At 39.2% G+C, this 19794-nt stretch overlaps 1 protein-coding gene across 8 annotated transcripts in view; it reads right to left on the bottom strand.

The window, feature by feature from the left end:
* Positions 1 to 19794, bottom strand: part of WDFY3 (WD repeat and FYVE domain containing 3) — a 168462-nt gene that overhangs the window by 14248 nt on the left and 134420 nt on the right. For 7 of the 8 annotated variants that reach the window (XM_071807984.1, XM_065837921.2, XM_071807979.1 and 4 more), the window contains 17 exons: positions 18028 to 18185; positions 16582 to 16659; positions 15430 to 15657; positions 14564 to 14617; positions 12017 to 12185; positions 11612 to 11775; positions 10692 to 10840; positions 10316 to 10436; positions 9851 to 9936; positions 9414 to 9494; positions 8812 to 8866; positions 8337 to 8456; positions 7374 to 7491; positions 6090 to 6196; positions 5128 to 5281; positions 3258 to 3349; positions 2719 to 2931 (listed from right to left, as the gene is read on the bottom strand). In XM_071807984.1, the coding sequence (XP_071664085.1) occupies positions 2719 to 2931; positions 3258 to 3349; positions 5128 to 5281; positions 6090 to 6196; positions 7374 to 7491; positions 8337 to 8456; positions 8812 to 8866; positions 9414 to 9494; positions 9851 to 9936; positions 10316 to 10436; positions 10692 to 10840; positions 11612 to 11775; positions 12017 to 12185; positions 14564 to 14617; positions 15430 to 15657; positions 16582 to 16659; positions 18028 to 18185 (2147 nt within the window). The remainder of the gene's footprint in view (positions 1 to 2718; positions 2932 to 3257; positions 3350 to 5127; positions 5282 to 6089; positions 6197 to 7373; positions 7492 to 8336; positions 8457 to 8811; positions 8867 to 9413; positions 9495 to 9850; positions 9937 to 10315; positions 10437 to 10691; positions 10841 to 11611; positions 11776 to 12016; positions 12186 to 14563; positions 14618 to 15429; positions 15658 to 16581; positions 16660 to 18027; positions 18186 to 19794) is intronic. The other variant, XM_071807981.1, reaches the window with a different exon arrangement.

Genomic DNA, 19794 nt, shown 5'->3' with positions numbered 1-19794 from the left:
CCAAAAACCAGAATAACGGCATGGGTGGTGCTTAATTGGGCTGCATATGACAGTCATGGACAAGAAACGCATCTTGGCACCTGATTATTTTCTGCCTGTCTTTTCATTACGAGTTATTTAATTTCCCTTTTACTGATTCACTGACCATTCCTGGTATCTCAGGCAGTGTTAAACCAACCAATCATTGCTTCTAATAAGCTGTGATCATCAATGACACACACTAAGGTTTATCACATGATACATTCATTATAAGCAATTTGGATGGTAGATGTTATGTATTATAATATCTAAATGACAAATATAAATATTGAGTGACGTTTTGTAAGATTTCAATTACTCTTTGGCAGAGAGGCTCTTATGGCACTGAAAGAAGAAATGGAATTCCAAGGCTGAAAGTTATTTTCCTTATAGCCCTTTGAGATGTGTTATCTGTTTGCAAAGGGAACATGCATAAGCCTGAGGTAGCTGAGCTATGAGCATGCACACACATTACTACTGCTCGCACCTACACTCTGGGTACGAAGGACAACAACAGGCCTACGTGCCGCAGCTCTCCCTGAACTACAGCATGCCTCGCATCTGGCTGGGCTACGAGAAGATGAAGAGAGAAGGCACATCACAGAGCACTCACATGGGCAACTGATCTCAAAAAACACCAGCTTCAGCAAGAAAAAAACACTGCCTTTCTCCTCTCAGTGACTGTCCCTCTTGCTTATTCATTCTGCTCTGCATTCCCAGGCTGTGGCATCTTGGGACCCTTGCAGAATCTGCAAGAGCCCTTGGTTTGTTCAGCCTGGAGGACACTGAGGGGAAACCTCATCATCATCTACAGCTTCCTCACAAGGGAAGGAGGAAGGGCAGGCACTGAACTCTTTAGCAACCGATGACAGAACCTGAGCGAATGACAGGAAGATGTGCCAGGGGAGGTTTAGGTTGGACATTAGGAAAAGGTTCTTCACCCAGAGGGTGGTGGAGCACTGGAACAGGATCCCCAGGGAGGTGTCACAGCCTCAAGCCTGACAGTGTTCAAGAAGAGACTGGACAATGCCCTCAGACACATGGTGTGAACTGTGGGGTTGTCATATGCAGGGACAGGAGCTGAACTCAATGATCCTTGTGGGTCCCTCCCAACTCCGGACATTCTGTGATTCTATGACTCCAAACATAGCACCGGTTCTGGAAGGTTTTACAGTACAACTTTTTAAAACAGGAAACAGAAATACCAGGGGCATTACCGGTGGAAGAGACAGGGTAAAGGCAATGGTCTCCGTGCTGTATCTCCATGCAGCAAAGGAGTGAAAAAGCGCATAGCACTTGCAACACTGAGATAGCCTGCCCTAGATCCCTCCTAGGAAATCACAGAAGATAATAACAAAACTCCACAGTTACGTAAAAATGTGCTCCAAAGTAATCAGCACCACCAAAAATGACTAAATGAAGGAGTTCTGAGTTTCCAAAATTTATTGTAGTCTGCCTATTTCATCTAGAAAAGCATCACACAATCTCTGGCAAGTCTCATCATAGGTTTATACCTAACAGGCATTGGAGGGTTCAGGCAGCCCTTTGAACTCAGCTGTGATGCTCTCCCACTGCCCTGCTCTCATCCCCAGCCTTTATCTGGCTTTAGCTGGGCCATGTCTGATTATCATCACTACCAGCGGACTGATATTACTTAAGAGGAGAAAACCCCACAGCCACTACGTACAATCTGGATTATCAAGAGAAAGAAAGGTAGGAAAAGGAGAAAAACAGCCACTGAGGAAAGGCAAGCAGTTCTTAGCCTTCCTTCCAAGCAATGAGACAGACAGCTGTCAATGGGTCCCCACAGGACATATCCTGTGGCTATCCTAACACATTCTGTCCTGCTGCAGTCTAGAGGTCCTGACACAGGGGTTGGGTTCCCAGGGAATTGCTGAAGGTATTTGTGGTTTCCACCAGATCTAGGTTTGGAAAAATTCACCGATGACATTTAAAAGTTTCACTGGACAGCAAAAAAAACAAGCCTAAAGAAATGCCTAATTAAAAAAAAAAAAAAAAAGAAGAAAAAAATCCTTGAGCCCTAAAAGCTAAGAAAGTAAAACTTCAGACTTAATATTACATTTAATAATTTGATGTAATCTCTTAAAGACAACTCAAACTTTAAAGCTGCAGCAAAGATGTGTCTGTGTTAAAAGCTCCTTAACTATAGCTGTCCCATAAGAGTCAATCTTCTTAATTTAATTTTTGAGTTTTTTTTTTTTTCAACAGATTCCTCAAATGAAAGAAGTGGCTAAGCCCTGCAGAACACCAAGAGACTGGTGTAGAAAAATGTGTAAGCTATCATAGAAATTACTTTATTACAGAGTAACTTAAAATACCTAAACAATAGGCATTACTTTGAAGTTGTACTTTCACTGCTCCTCTCTGACTTGAAGTGCTACACTTTGTGGCAGGACCATATTTTTTTGATGCTGATTTTTAAGTTGAACCACAAGGCATCTCACCTTCATTTTAAGGGTGCAAAAGGGGATAAAAAGACATTTCTAATCTCACAAGCAAAGATTAAAGTTGATTTTTGTTGCTTTTATGATGGAAATGCAACTGATTTCACATCACTGGAAGATTATTTATGGAAAAACGCTCCCAGGAAGTTTCGTTCCTAAAACACTTTCCCATTCTATATTAATACGTTTCAACCCGAGTGTCATCTGGCAAATAAGAATCCTACAAATGGTATACCTGCTTTGGTATCTGTCCAAAGTTATTAATGAATCCTATGGTAGCTGTCTCTTTTAATGGATCATTGATGTTATATATGTCCACTTGTCCCTCATAGAAGAGATGGTGAAAGACATTTACAGCTTCTACTGCAGCAGGACCTTGCTGTTTATAGCCAAAGATCAAGTCAATCCACTCATGCAGATGTGCACTCACAAAGTCGCATTCCAGAGCCTGAAATTCAAAGGGCATGCATTAAAACAAGCCGTATCAGTCATCAGTTGAGGTTACTATGCTTGCCGCAAAGAAAAATGCAGAATATATTTTGACATATGTTTTGATAAAGCTTTTCACTGAAGCAAGGCTTGCCTCAATGTACTCCCTAGCTAAACAGGAAGGGGAGGAAACACCAGTTCTGCAAACCTTTACAACAATTAGCTATCAACGCAGAACTCATGGACTGGCTTAGTGGCTGTGACTGCATGAATCCAGCTTAGACTAATATGTAGTGGAAAGTCCCAACTGACATTTTCTACTACCATTATTAAAAGGCAGATTACCTCCCGATGAACTCTGATAAATTCACGAGGATCTCCTTTTGCCCAGGGCGGGAGTATTACATCACCAAGTTTAGTGCCATTTTGTTTGCAACCTGAAAGAAAAAATAGGAGAGAAGCACTGAAACCTCACTACAGCAGTAAGAAAATAATAATAAATGCATAAAATATCAAATTATAATAGATTTCCTTTATAAAACAAGCTGTGGAATTTTAAAATGTCAAGCAGTCTCAACATGAAAAATTCTGTCTCAGTTGTTTATGTGAGATTGCTCACAGGATGAAGAATTCAAATATTCCTTGCTAAGAATTTGGAAGATGACAAAACTGTTTCAGCATGTGCTCTTCAGAACAAACATGACCCTTTTAGCTAGGAGGTGCTGATTACATCACTACTCCTCAATCTTTTCACAACTTCACAATGTACAGTCTAAAGTCAAAACCTTTATGTTTCCCCGCCAAAGTGCTCTTGGAACGTCAGTTTTTGTCTTAATATTTCTACTTCAGTTAATTTCTGCATCACAGGAAAGACACTGGGGTGCATGAAAGTTAATGAAAACAGCACCCAGTAAAAGACACTTTTGCCATCACTGCATGACCAGAATCTTGTTCTATAGGTTTGGCTCACACCAATGTAGCCAACCCTGCTACCAGAACTGCCACAGCAGCAGATCTCCATTCTGCAGCCAGAGGAAATCAGTGCAGGAAGCTTCATTCCCTTATCTCTTTTAAAATTATTCTTATGCTGTGAGGAAAACTGGAATAAACGTGCTACCCCCATTTAAGAGAGAACATAACTTCCTGTATTTGGCATCTGTTTAGTGGATATATATTATAGTAATGGCATGTCAACTGAGTACATTTTGAAGAAAATAAATCCCCATATGAAACAGTGTAACAGTAAACTATACTGAGAAACCTTAGTGGAACAGTATTTAATCCTAGGATTTATTTTCTTCACAATACAAACATTCTGTATCCAATGGTTGTTTTACTCAAGAGAATGCCTACACACCACAGGAATACAGGCTACATATGAATTTCTCATGTCCCTCTAGCTTCACACCCAAGGACATGGGTGATTTCCCTGCCCATGGTCTGGCCACATACATTCATTTGGGTCTCAGACAGCCCCCTTCGCACCCTGAACATTAAACAGCAGCATGTTGCAATTACTAAAAATGTACTTGTTAAGACTTCCCAGCTATATTCTTGTTTTGTCATTTGTTGCCAAGAACAATTCCAGACCTCCTATTAGCTCAGAGGAACACCAACAAATTTCCAAGTTTACAGGGGCGCACAAGTTCCAAGAACATTGTTCCAATAGAAACGTTACTTGCATCATCAGACTTCAGAGCTTTTCTTCTCTTTTTTATCTGGGGGGGAGGGGAACGGAAGAGCGAGGAACTGACACAATCAGAAGTATCACACAATGTTTGACAGTTGTTCTGAACAAAACTTTTGCTCCTGTTGTTCCAAAACCTCAATGAAGAGTTTTTAGGACTTTGATAGTCACAGTCCAAAATTATCGTCTATGGAGGCAAGTGGACAAGGCTTCAGTATTTTTCTGGTAACAGCCATTACCCTTCTGTGTGAAATAGACTTGGGAGAGGTTTTGTAAGGTGGGTTTTTTTGGTTTTGTAAGGTTGTGATTCCAACCTCTTACAATGCATTTTGAGTAAAGGATTTGAGGCTGTTAAAACCTACAACTTGCTTAATCTTTATTTGTTGCTATTAAGATGCACAACACAGAGCTCACAAAATAACATCTTAAAGCCACTGTTTAGGTGACATACTAAGTAGTATTTATGTCCTATGGCCAGCAGGGTGTGAAATTTGACTCCCATTGAATAATGACTCTCTTTCTGCATACCTAGGTCAAAGTTGTTAGAATTGAGGAGGAACTCGGGGAGGTAGAAGAACTCCGGGATGAGCTCCTTCACATCTGCCATATTGTGCTTCGAGGCAGAATACCAGGCCTCCCGCACGCTGTGAAACATTCGGTCAGCCAGGTCGAAGTGACCGCCCTGTGGGACACAGCAAGAAGCATCAGGGCATCAGCATATCTCTCAGCACAGCAGATTTTGGCAAGAAAGGAACCCCAAACACTCTCTGCCTAATAAAGAAACTACAGAACGTAGTATGTTTCTTCCTCTAACACTGCGGGTTTAAACAGCCGCGTTACTTTTTGGTGCACAATAATAGTAAATACAAAGCATTGAGATACAGATATAGAGAATTTTAAGAAGGGAGTCATCCAGCCCTGTTTCAAAGTTTAGTCTCTCCCAGAGAAACCCTACGGCAAAGAAAATAAATGTTTTTGCCTGATGGCTTCTGTCTAGGAAAATATTTTATAGGTAATGTTACAAACCCTGCTACTCATCAAAACTAACTAACAATTCTAGGTTCTGCAAACATTTATTTTAACACTCAGTACTAAAACGGCTCTTTGGAGAGACATATTGGTTTAAAATAACAATCTTCCAACACCTCCAGTACAGAATTAAACAATTGGCATATGATCCTCTCAACAACAGACAAATAAAGCATGATGAACGAAATAATTTTTTCACAAGAAAACATGGAGTTTTTTTTGTCTGCTAATATTTTGTTCTGCATACATTTAGAGAAATGTTAAAATTACGAGGAAAAAAAAATTTAACTCTATTGCATCTTTTACAAAGAAGCATCAAAACCTCCCAGGAACTAATCACTCTGCTAAAAATATTTCTTCTACCACATTTGACAAGAACAAAGGTGACCGACTGCATTTTTCATTTAGGTCTCAAATGTGCAGCAGGAAAGAAGCACAAAGTGAGGTGGTGTACTTCTTACCTGTAACCGTAAGAAAATTTGAGTAAAAGGCTCCATCCGGACAAGATAAGAAGCCACTATCATGGCCGATGAATAGTGGGTCCCATAGTGATAAGCTGGAGTTTCCCCTGGAGAAGATTAAAAATCATAAACATAGAACAAATAAAGCAGTTAGATACCAAAATCAATAGTACGTGACCTTAGAAACATTAAACATTGGAATTTATAATTTTCATTCTCATGAATCTGAAAGCTTTGTGTTTTGTCACGGTTACCCCTTGAGTTTTGGCTGCAGTCCAGTAGCCCTACTTCAACAGGTTTCTGCCCAGCAATATTGAATGGGTAGTAACTTTTAATTCTAACTAATTGAAATGTTGCAGCGCAGTTATGGTGTGATTTCTGCTGAAGAAACTTTTTTTTTAACTTTTAGTCTTATTGGTTACTGTGGAACCAAAAGCTTGCGCAGAAATGCATCTCAGAATTGTTGACTACAGATTTTTGTACAGCTTTTATTTTCCTAATCTTCTGGCAAAAATTCTGCATAAATACACTTAGAATATACTGATTCATTTCTAGAAATGAATTTCTTTGTCGCCTGCTGCTGTTTGATACAGAACAGCACTGCCATAGTTAAACAGGCTTGTTTTTTCAATGAAACCACACAACAAAAAACCTTTCATATAATAGCTGCCTTGCCAAACACCCAAGTTTTATTTTCAATATATGAGGAAGCTCTAAAACCGAGAATACGTAACTTAATTGCACCTCACTCTGAAGCATTCCAAATTTAAGAACCTATTAGTGCACAGTTTTTGTTGGGTTTGGTGGTGTTTTTTTTTTTTTCCTAGCTAAGAAAATGCTGTTTCCTTAGAAAAAATAAAAACACTAAAAAATGAAAAAGCTAGCACACTGCTAATGCAGAAGTATTCCCACTCCTTTGTACAACTTATTTTCTCGCAGCAGCACTCAAACTGTGTTAGTCAGAGAGCTGGTTGCATGCTTCATGTGTTTGCCTACTCCAGCGTTTAGTCAACATTCAAGTGCTCTGAATGTGCAACTGTTTTGTCTTTATTTTTACATATACACAAATGCTGTCATTTGGATTTAAAACAAACAAACCAATGCAACAAGTATGTGCCTTTGCTCTATTTTAGTATTTGTTGGAGAGTCACTAAAAACCATGGTAGAGTTCTGCATATCCACATCAACATCTCTTGACTCACATTACAAAAATCTATGACTGACTTCCACCATGTGAGAGGCACATGTCCCTCTGTTCTTCCCGCAGCATGTATCATTACTTACCATTGGGATCCTCCCAATCTTTGTATCGCTTCTTGTACTGGGCTAACCTGTCTTCTGTTTGAGCTCCCATGGGCTTGGCCAGGTTTCTGAATGTCTTGGGATTTGTAAGATCCAGTTCCTTCAAAAATAAAACAGACACCAGTTTTATTTAAAACAAACAAACACACACAACAACAAAAACAAACAGAAAACCCCCACAAAAAGGCCAAAACACACCCTTTGAATGCTGCTGATTACCATATTTAACACCACATACCTCCTAAGGCTGTCATCTTTGGTTTCTATGCACACAGCAGGTGCAATGTTGAATACTCTTAAACCAGTTCTTCAAATCTGATCTACGAGAGTCAGTGTTTTTTTGTTTTAAGTTACACCTGGTCTCTGGATAATTTTCACCCTGCTCACTTCATCCTGTTCCCCAGTTTACCCTAATTCTGTTCTTGAATACTTGGCATGCACCCTAACAATATTTTATGTTACGGTCCAGGTGGTAGCGATGGCTGACCACAAAAGCATTAACAGGATTCTTCAGCTTTTTCAAGGGCAAATTCTTCACTGCAGGGACAGATTTCATAGTGGCCTCTAGTAGAGTCTTCTGGAGAAGCATGCTTTCTCTGCAGGCAAAACATCCTCCAGGATATCCAGTAGAAAGCTAATGCAAAGACTTACAGGAACTGCTGCAACATAAAGGAGAGGCAACTGCCTTGGAAGCAGCTACACATCCTGGCCCTCACCTGTGCACAGTCCAACAAAATCTGTAAAATCAGCACAGGCAAGGACCTGTCCACACGGGACAGCCAAGAATCTCTAATATCCCAGGAACATTACAAAATAAGTTAAATTGAACAACTGGCAATAAAGATAAAACCTGGTTTTACCAAGGCAGTATGAGCCAGCTATAATATTTGCAAAACCTCCAACACATAGAAGATTCCTATTAGGCTGACAAGATATTTGATTTACCTCTGAATCGTAGTCTGCGAGGATCCAGGGAAAGACAGGGTACTGCATGAGATCGTTATAGGATCTGCCCGCCAGAGTATTCAAGTGCATCAGGTACTGGAAGTTACTGATTTCTCCTCTCTTAAGGGAAACAGATAACAGCACTGTGAAGTGTTCACTTTACAACAATCGAACGTCTGCGCTGCCAGACTGCCAAGGTGTTCAGCTCTCCCCAAACTTATGAAACTTACTTCAGTACTACAATGCTTACTCTACTTTTACTATAGTCCCTCCCTGTGCATTTTCAACAGTAAAACCATTTCCTATTTGATGATGATACAATGAAACATTAATACTATGAACTAAAACACTGAGATACAACAGTAGTATATTCCACCTGTTTGAAACAGAGGATGCAGCTTATGTGCACTAATTATGCATCACTACAAAATGTGGAATTTAATTAAAAAAAAAAATCCCAAAATTTCATACTTACTTCCCATCTTTGAGTAACAGACTTTTCTCCCACTAAAGTGCTAAGCAAGCCAGACCTAAAGGGAAGAAGCAAGTGTGTTTTCTGACTTAGCAGTAATATCTGGGTTATATCTTCACAAGAAAATCCAAAGTTTTAAAATGAAAACTTGTAAATTGTAACAATTAGAAAAACAGGGCTTGGTTCCTTTCTGCTTTAGCTGTGCCTTTTTTATTTCTAAACACAGACTGCTAGCGCTATACAAATTAACTGTGCAATTCAGTGCAAATACAAAGGTATTTAACAGGCTGCCAACAAGGAAAATATCTTTAACAACTTAGACTAACCTAATGCCTTTGGCATTCCAATTCCTTTTAGAATGTATCTGTATACTGATAATGTTAATCTTGATAACATACATTAATCACTAAGAAGATATACCACCGATGCCAATAGTATTAAGTTCAGTTAAATAACTGGAGCACAGCATCACTAGCTATTTACTTTCGTAATGCCCAATTTTAACCTGAGGTTGCAGTCCTCTCCAGTGAACCCTGACCTTAATGCAAGCAACATTTACTTTCAACTGATGAGCTACAGAGCTTGTGAGGAATCAAACCACGTACCCTTGCTCTACACTGGTGTTTGGCCTCTGTCCGGACACCGACTCAGAACTGTCAGTTAGAGATGGCACCACAGCCAAAAACCTGCATCAGCAGTCAAAAGGAAAATAACATTAGTATTTCTATCCTGGGTATGTTGTCTTTTTAGAAACAGAGTGCATTTATTACAATTACAAAGTTCATCTTAAGCAGCTCCATAACACCTTCAACAACACTGAATGACTCTTTTCTCACCGAACACACACCCCAAGTTTCACACGCAAGCATCAGCACTTCCAAGTGTTCCTTTTGTGCAGCACCAGGTTTGTTACCGGGTTGTCCACTGCCTGATGCGCATCACTCCTGCAATCTGCGTCTGGTTGTTATATGCTGTATGCTCAACAACAGGTATTTGGAAATATTCAAATTAAATGTTTTAAATTTAACTTATTTTACAATACCTTTGATAAACTTTGTTTCTAATCCCTTTTTGGAAAGCTAGAAGATAGTTCCGTCCGTCTCCTGAGAAAACTTCAATTGCAATTGGCTGAAAACAAAGAGGACAAATCCAAGTCAACACTAACATATTTGCTAGTCTCCTCTGAAGGTCAGACATAGAACAGAACAGTTAGTCAGACTATGCCACATCTGACACAAAATTATGGTGAAGCAGGCTTTGCTTTGTGCAGACAGCTGTTTTATTTTTGCAACACTAGAATTCGCTAATTCACCCAATAAACGAAACCACTGTAAGCAAAATGTTCAAACATAGGTGCCTGACTCAGGCAATTCAATTTCAACATAATGAACAGCTTCACTTTCCAAATACTGATATGTTATGTATTTATTTTGCTTTTGAAAAATGACTACATTGTTAACAAATTCCATAGTTGACTCCTCAATCGAAATACAGTTGTCTGAGTTACCTGCAAAAGGTATCTCCTTTTATGTACTTCCTTGATATCTTCATATGCAAAAATGCTGCATGTTCTTTTAAGTTGACTTGGACCTTGCCTTGCTCCCCTGGGTATGATTGGCTCATGCATCCTGCAAATGAGCATAAACAGGCAAAAGAAAAGGGATTAAAAAGAAGATAAATTAAAATAATTATTCTCTTAATTCACATGAGAGTCCAGTTACAGAAACAACCAATTTTGACAATATACCATATCACACAGAGGAAACTGCTCCTGAGGTCTTTATGAATCTGACATTATTTTGGAGTTGAACTCTCAAAAACCTCATTAAACAGTTCTTGTTCAGCTATTAAAGACTGATGAAGTTCTCTATTAATCGACTCACTTTGGAGGCAGTGTCTCAATATCTCTTATTTCTCTGGTGGCTGTCATTGTAAATCCATCAATGACATAGAAGTGCTCTTTCCCAAAGAGCAGCAGCCCTTCACTGGTGTCAAGGCCCTGAACCCGAGCACAGCGGTACATGTGCTGAATCTGTAACGAAAAGCAGACATTTGGCAAAAGCAGGTCAACAAGTTCAGGCCATCGCTTTGTTAGAACAAGCCCCAGACACTCTCATCACTTGTAGATACAGCCAACGTCTGCTATTTTTTCCCCTTAATCTGAGATATACCTAACATCTGCAATTAGCAATTGGGGAGGGAGTTAAAAAAAACCTCCTCCGTATAATACAGATTTACATATTTACCAACTTATCCACTCATTCCATGCTTCTTGAGTATATTTTGGAACCTGTAGCCCACTTGAATGTGATCACAAATTTACTGGTATACTTCAGACAAACTCTAGAATGCTTAAATATGCAGCATGGCAGTTCGACACTATTCTTGGGGACACAATACCAGTTCTCAAGTTTTTTTTTATCCTAACAAAGGGAAAAATTAATTATAGACAGTTTCCCAAGTTCAGTGTTTATATTTGCAAAATATACTTTCTGTCTGGATTCATTAAGCAGACAGGATAATAATCCAAGCATGGGATAACTTGCAGCTTTCATTTCGAGACAAGTTCTTTTTAACCTAGCAGGCAGAAGTAAAGAAAAAGAATGTTTCCAGCACAGGGTTTTCAGCTCAGGACCTCTTTGAACCAGAGCACACGTTTGGTTTCACAGAAGAAGCTGATGGAACATCAAGCAAATTCAGCTGTAGATCAGGGAATGTATTTTGGACATTTATTCAGGCCTCCAACATGTCATGCAGAAATTCCGATACAGTAAGTGCTTAGTGTGTTTGAAGTACACAGTACCTTCTCTCCTTCTTCGAGAAGTCGAAGTAAGGTTGTATTGTCAGTCTTCTCCTCTTCATCAATTGAGCTTCCCTCAGCAATCTGATCCTGCGATTGCTCCTGGTTCTCATCATCTCCTCCATCAGGGGCAGAGCGAGATCGTTTCAGGGGAGGCTTCACCAGGCCTGGAAAAGAAGAATAGAGATAGACAGATAGAGAGATAGATAGATAGATAGATACATACATACAAAGAAAGCCAGACACACAACAATTTCACTTTGCAAAACCTACTGAACTTTAAAATTGCTGATCCAATGCTTGGACAGAAAAATAGGAATCCTACAGGATCTTAATGCGAATGCATGAGAAGATACAAAGGCAGATAAATTTAAAGAAAACAGTTCAGGACAGAACAAATGATCTAACCTTTGACTCTTGCAATAGTGTCCTCCCCGTGTTCTGGCTCCTGCTGAGTCGTTTCACCCACTGTATGCTCTTCTATAGTGTCCTGGAAGACGGCAGCATTTCCAGAAGCCAAGCGCATGTAGTACTCCTTACTGTCGTAACTTATAGCTCTTCGGTAACGAGCAGGTTTCTTAGAAATAATTGAAGAAATGGCTTGGTCAGTCAACTCCTCACTCACGTCAGTGAACGTGTTTCAGGAATACTGTGTGCAGCACAGTGCATGCCCATCAAGTGTTTTGTGCGTGCTCAGATATACACCAACACAAACAGACACAGAGACTCTGCAGCAGATCTAATCTGCAGGCTCATTCCCTAATTCAGCCACGCAACTAATAATGGGGTTGCAGAAATGTCCGTAAATAAACTTACAACATGGGAAATAAGGAGCATGGCCAGTATGTTCTGAACTGTTACAAAAGGCTGGGATACTTGTGCTTCAGATTGACAGATCAGACAGCCATGTTATTGTTCTTCATAACTTCCTACAACACACACACAGCTTATTCATCAGCCAGCTGACCTCTTTACTAGGCAACAGTTCAAATAAAAAACTGCCTCAAGGAAAGATACAAATAGGTGAAAGTTGATATGAACCAAAGTCAGCCAGTGACTGCCTTTGAGGCTCAGAAATGATTAATTAATTCAGTTGTTTCTTGTTTAGTAAGGGTTCTGATGGTTTGCAGGCAGGAGACCAGTCCAAGAGGATCCATTGAACCAAAGTAATTCTTTCAGCACTCTTTGTACCTTTGGGTAACGACAACGGATTATGATACACTTCATTTTGGTGGTGGTGTTTTGTTTGACTGTTTGTTTTGGTTTTGGGAGGGATTTTTTTTGTTTGCATTTGTTTTCCTGAGGGTTTTTTTTGGTGTTTTTATTGTTGCTGTTTTGTTTCGTTTTGGCTGGTTGGTTTTTTTGTTTGTCCATCCTGCCCCCCACCACAGGCAATTCTTATGTTCCTCACTTGATTACGGAGGTAGAGTTTGAAATAGAAGTAAAAATTAAATGAGGACAAGAGATATATTAGAATGATCACAGGGGACACGAGTGAAGACAAAAGAGGTATTAAATAGGCAAAAACCTTTCCAAAATTAAAACATACTGATGCACTTGGATAGAAGAAAACCCATCGATTTCATACTGCAGCTGAAAATTTTCTTCTCTGACTACTGTTTAACCCCACCCTCAAATTCTAGAAAGCTCACTGTCAATGTGTTCAGTTCTCCAGCAGAAATAATTTTCTTTGTTTTTGTTTTGTAGCTTTATTCCCCATGCATGCTGAAATTAGATTGGGATATTTACAAAATATTATTATAAATCCAGTTCAATGCTTTAGATTTATGCAGAACTATATAATATCACCTGCCATTTCAGTCAAGATTTTCCCTTGTCCACTTTTGCAGTAATAACTGGAAATTAACAAAATGTGATATTTTGTTGTTGTTCATCTCTATGATAGTACAATGGGAAAATAAATGACCCATAAAATCAAATTAGCTTTATTACACATGGATGTTTGGGACAACTAAGAGATTAAGATCAGCAACACCAAGATTTATTATTTCAGGTCAAACTGGCTGCCCACAAAATCAAAAATTTAAGGCACTGTGATCTAATTTGCTCACTTATGCTCAAATAGGTCTTCACTCATCACCACAAAAATGTCACTTCTGTGACACTTCACACCTCTGTGAAAACAATTTAGGTACAGCCTACAAAGAAAAACCCAAACTAGCACTGCTACATGAAGAAACAAACACAGCAACAATTTATGATCTATTCTGTATAATTTAATGATTTTCATTCATATGTATTAGTTGTCATTGTCTTATGCAATTCAAAAGGAGAAAACACATTAAACACTGTACTTAGTGATTGGCAAGACTGCAAATGTAATTTAGCAGAGAAGCAGCATAACACTGAAATGGTCACAGAGCAGCCACTTCCAAATAAGTCTGTTATTTCCAAGGCAGGATTCCTGTTTTTTAAACAAACATGTACATTTCATGAATAGTAAAAGTGAATAGAAGAGTCAGGTAAGAAAACATTAACCTGGGCTCTAAGAAAAGTAGGCCTGTTCCAGCCCATTGTTGCCAAAAAGGAGAAAAACTGCTCAGCGGATCCTCTCTTAGAATGAAAGACCTTCCCAGTAAGTGCTTCCAAGTGACCGTGTTGCCCATTACTAAACATGTTACACAGACCATTAGTTCAGATCCCGAAGCCACAACACTTCCCACAGTGAGAACAGTGAGAGCAGAGCGCAACACAGCCGGTTAGTGTGCAAAGAAGTTAACGTCTACAAAGTTTTATTAGGTGAAGGTTGAGGAGAGCACAGTAACATCTTCTAACGTGATTACTCAAAAAAATCTTTAGGCCTGGAAAAATTTACTGAAAGAGCGAGTTGAAAGCCAGACGTAGAAGCTATGTTAAGGTTGCCTAACATGCAGGAGGAAAAAAAAAGGTTGTATTTATTTTACATTGTTTCAGTCAGTGTATTTGTTTCTTTACCTTTTGAGGAATGGTATCATCAGGTGTCTCGGGAAGTCTACTTGAGATGTCAGACTGAAAACAGGGCATCAATTATATAAACATCAGAAAAAGAACACTTCTGAGAAGAATGTACGATGGCACGTTTTCCACTTCATGTGAATTAGAATGTCACTACAGCTATTGTGTGTCAGATTGCAAGTAGACAACCATACCTAATAGTTTAAAATTGGTTGTATGCTATTTTTTGTTTGCTTGTTTTAAGTACTCTGACACTCATGCTTGATTTGAGGAAAGAACATCCACGCATGCCTAAAAAGACACAATAAAGACTGCTGCATTTCTTAAAAAACAGCAATCCAAAGTCAAGAGCAACTAACCGCCAAGCTTTCGAAGGCCACATGCATTTCTGCCACATAGCCCACATTCGTATTTGTGGATGGATGAAAGTACATTTCACAAATGCACTCAAAGCAAGGCCTGTAGTCTGTTTCATTTTTTTTTTCCAGATCACTGTTTACCACACCATCTAATATAAGGCCAAGAACTCAGCCTGAAACCTGCCATTGTTACAGAGCTTCTCGGCCTCCAGAGGCTTGTGAAGATGCCTCCATTGTTCACTGGCAGGATCACTTAGCTGATGCAAACATCCCTTATTTTACATTGCAATGCTAGTCTTCCAGTTCACTTCGTTTGGAGCCCAGTGGTTCAGTCCCTTCCCTGAATACACTATGAAGAACAAGACCTCACCAGCCATTTAGGACATACTAACAGAATACCAGATAATATCAACACAGTAAAGCACATTTCTTAAGAGAAACGTGTAAAGAAGTATGGATTTTACAACAGTGCAAAGAATTACTCACTGCAAAATTTTGTATGCTTACCAGCAAGTTTGTTTCTTGCTCAGCTTCGGGCATGTAGGGATACTGAACATAAAACATGTCGTTTCGCACCATCTTCTTCCTCATTCTGCAGGGACCCTCTGTCATCTCCAGCATCCACTTGTCAAGATGGGAGCCAATGGGGGGACCCCACAAACCTCGCTCTCGTAGTAACTCATATTCAATTTGAGACCACTCTTCCGTCACATATTTTAATGCATTCTGCTGACGCTGAATACAAAGACATTTGTACATTTGTCAAAAGTGATGTTGTTAAGCCTGCCTCTGATGTTAGCAAAGACAAAGATGCATAATAATTCGAAATTCTAGTAGCATTTTCTAGCATCTCTTAATGGTATTTTCAGTGTCAGTTACCATAAAAGCAGGGCTCATATTGTAATCTTCTCAACAGGAGAAAAAAAAAAAAAAAAAAGAAGGTAAAAGCTCCGGTTTTGGTTTTTATCTTTAATAATTGAATGCATTGATAGATGGCAAATATGCCAGAAATGTAACATTAACCCACAGATTTTGAAAAAGGATTTTAGGTACGAAAACAAAAATTGTTATGCAGGCCTCCCCTGCTTGTGCTTACACTGAAGAGAGAGGTTAATTAAGTTAAATGAAAAGTTAATCTAGTTTGAACCAAAGCACTTTGGGGCTGCTTCAAAGAAACAGCAGGGTACAGTTTTATTCTGGTAGAGCAGCCTCTTTCTGCTGCTGCATGATTTGGGAAAGGCACCACAAAATTATATCTGTATTACTATAAAAGTAGTGTTTGTACACAATGCTTCTACATCTCTTTTAAGTTTTTCTACAATGGTTTAGTAAGGCAGCATATCTAGCATACTTTCAATCCCTCTCTTTCTACCCCCTGTCCCTACTTCTAAGGAAAGGCTACTTAAGCTTCTTGGAGAAAAAAAAAAAGTTTTAACTTATGCAACATTGCTACAGGAGTTTTCATCTACAACCAAATCAGAATTAGCTTTCTGATTTCTTTGCATTAAAACATCCCTTAAAATAATATCTTTATCTAAATATACAAGAATTTTACCGATGACGACATAATATTTTACAAGCCCTGTACTGAGAAACAGGATCAGTATAATCTAACAGGTAAAAATATCAGTGTCAGGCAATCAATCCCCTGAACCATACCTCCTGATATTCCTTATACTGCATATCAACCAGGTCCCGTACCACTGCAATGTGAGTGAACATCCACTGGGAAATTTCCTAATACAAAGATAAAAGGACAGACAGAATGACACTTCATAAAAGCAGTTTGGATTGAACGAAAAGCCTATGAACACATCACCCTTGCTAACTCGTTCAAAAGTGACAGTTTCTTAAAAAAATTACTTAGATGATGAATTTAAAACTAATGCATGCAACTGTATTTAAGGTTTTGTTTGTGTTTTTATTATTTATATTTTTTTTAAAGGCAGTAAATTCATGCATGGGGATACCCTTTAAAAGAAACTGGCAAACATTTGAAAAATATTCTAAACATGTGACTAAAAGTTCAGAACAGTCCCAAACAGCTAAAGACTGGCACTAACTGACAAATATTACTACTTTTCCGTATTTCATTTTGAGTAACGTTCCATGGGTGCTGCCTAGTTTGTTGGAAATCCTGAAGCACTCCTCACTTCATGCCCCAATACACCTGTTTTCACTTCATGCTCCCTCTACTGACAACAGACAGAAATGGTTCCTTGTCGGCTCAGTTCATGAGTTTCTTCCTTTTTATTAATATTTTAATGTGTATGCCTGGCCACCAGGAAAATAACCTAGAACACCAGGAATTCCTTTTTTTTTTTTTTTTTTAAACAAAGCCACTGCATAATTTTCAGATCAATAAAAAGAACTGGAAACAGATTTTTTTTCACAGGTCACAATTAACTCCTGATTAAGTCATCAGGAGTTATAAATTACCTTGTGGCAGGAATCCACCTGCCCCCTTCAGCCCAACATCTCCCCACTGTTCCAAATGCTAATTACAGTAAGAACTCAATCCTTCAAAACTTTCAAACCCATCTTTCCTTTGTTTTCAATGCCTCAAATATTTTATACGAACTGCCTGCAATGCACTACCAGGTACTGTCCTACTGAGAGCACACAGCTCTATCACTGCTGTGCTACGCTGCTATCTTTTTTAATTTTTATTTTATTTTATTTTTAAGCAAGCAGGTTTCTAAAGTGAATGTCCAGTTCTACCAGTACATACTGTTTTGCTGAACTCCTCTCTGTCGTACAATAAAAACAGAGCAAAGTAGCCTTTGCTTAGTCATGATATGTAAAATGTTCATTTAAGGATTTTCGTGATTCATATAATCTTGGGTGTAGAATGAAAAAAAAGGACAAGCATTTGTCTCACAGCTTCCATTTCAGGGCGGTATTGCAATTTGAATTTAAGATCCAGACAGCAAAGCAATAAAGTATATATGTAACCAAAAACAACTGACCAGATGCACCAACAACAAAGAGCTTAACTCTTGGCTTAATCTTGCAGATATGCAGATGCTCCTGGGATATTTACTGCAAACCCTGCACATATATTGCTGGATTTTAGATTGCATGTTAGTAATTGATGAAAATTACCTGTGTAGAGAGGTTGTGTTTGTTGAGCCCACTCTCCTTGCGGTTTCTCCTGGAACCAGTCAGTTTAGAGAGGCCGAAGCCACTGCTAACTCGTGAAAGTTTTGACTGTGTGGCTGGAATCAAAGCCTCCCCTCTACTGATGCATTTCTTCTCATGAGCTGAAAATCAAAGATAAATTGTTAGGGGTGTTTTTTAGGGTTCCCCTCCCCATTCCCTCGCCTGTTTTTTTTTAGTAGAATAACCTTTTCTGCTGCTTCAAAAAGGTGGGTGTTTGGGAGCTGGGTTTTGTGTATATGTAGTTTTTTGGTTGGTCAGTTTTGGGGTTGGTTTGTGCCTTTTAACAGTGGTCAGCAGCATTCATGTTTATGTCAAACATTCATGACTTATGTGAAGAAAGATCTCCAGATGAAATTTGGGAATTGTTTGCATTTTGAAAACTTGTTACTCCTTCTGTCGATTATTAGGGCCCATGAGCTATGAATTCTCTCCTCATCTGAAGAGGTGAAAACCAGTTACGTATAATAAAATCATCACCTGGCCTCCCCTTCACTCCCACCAATTTTAATTTTGCTGAATTGCATCTCTTAAAGAAGGAGTGGGCATTCCCAAGACAGAAGACAGCATCTGGAGAAATAGTTATTTTTCTCAAAACAGTTACAAAGATAAAATTTATAAAACTTTTGTCATCAACAGTAGATAGTAGCACCTGCCCTCCCCAAACCAAAACAAATCAAACCAAACAACACCCCAAAACCCCACAAACAGCTGAGATGCAATCTCTGTACCCAAAAATGACCTAAAACATGACCCCACTAAACAATCTGGCAGCACAAGTATGCTGTTTTGAGCAGAGAAGCCAGGTGGGCCTACTGTGTCTTTCTGTGCACATACAGCCATCCTGGCTGATAGTCAAATCTGCAACACTGCTGTGCTTAATTCAAGACTGAAGTAAAAAAAAAAGTCATAGCTCAGTTCAACTCTTTCAACAGTTTGTCGTTCTCCCAATGTTCAGCTAATGAATCATACTGTGCATCAGTTACCTTTGAGTCAGAGAGTACATGCTCGCACTCCTCACTGTCTAATTCATTCCTTCTCTAAGCTTTCTATTTTTTTATAGCAATAATGTCTCCAAAGATCCTTCACTCTAGTAAAAACATTTCTGCAAATATACCAACTATCAGTGACATACTGGAAACTCAAACAAACATGAGAAACAGGGAGAAAGCAGATCTAGAAATACAGAAACCACAAAAACCAGTATTCCAAGTTTCTAAAAACGCTTTCTGTACATCCAGGTTAATCTCAATTCCTTCAGAGCCATGTAGTTGTCAAAGGAGTCATGTCCCTGGAGTTTTACATCTATTGTCTAAACTCTCACTAATTCAGTCCAGCAACAGCTGGCCTTTATTACATGGGCACACAGCTAACTCATGCTTAACTTGCTGTCCACTGGAATTCCCAGGCCCTTTTCCTGCAAAGCTGCTTCCTATGCTGAACAGGAAATTCCCCAGCAAAGAAGGAGAAGTCAGGGAGTCACTGCTGCTAGAGAAGGGCTGTTCAGTCACATTTGCAACCGGATCACCAGAATGAGTGTTTGCAGGTTGCACCCAGACATGTTCAGGAGGGGTTCCCCCCTCTCTGCCTGGCACATCCAATCCCAAGAAAGGTAATACAGGTCACCCTGAGCCAAGTGTTCATGGGAAGGTGCTAAATGGCTCCATCACCATAATCCACAATATGCTACTTGGTGCATGCTCATGCACACAG

Source organism: Patagioenas fasciata, chromosome 4 (genome assembly GCF_037038585.1).
Source record: "Patagioenas fasciata isolate bPatFas1 chromosome 4, bPatFas1.hap1, whole genome shotgun sequence".
Classification (NCBI taxonomy): Eukaryota; Metazoa; Chordata; class Aves; order Columbiformes; family Columbidae; genus Patagioenas; species Patagioenas fasciata.
This window is presented reverse-complemented; position numbering and strand designations above follow the sequence as displayed.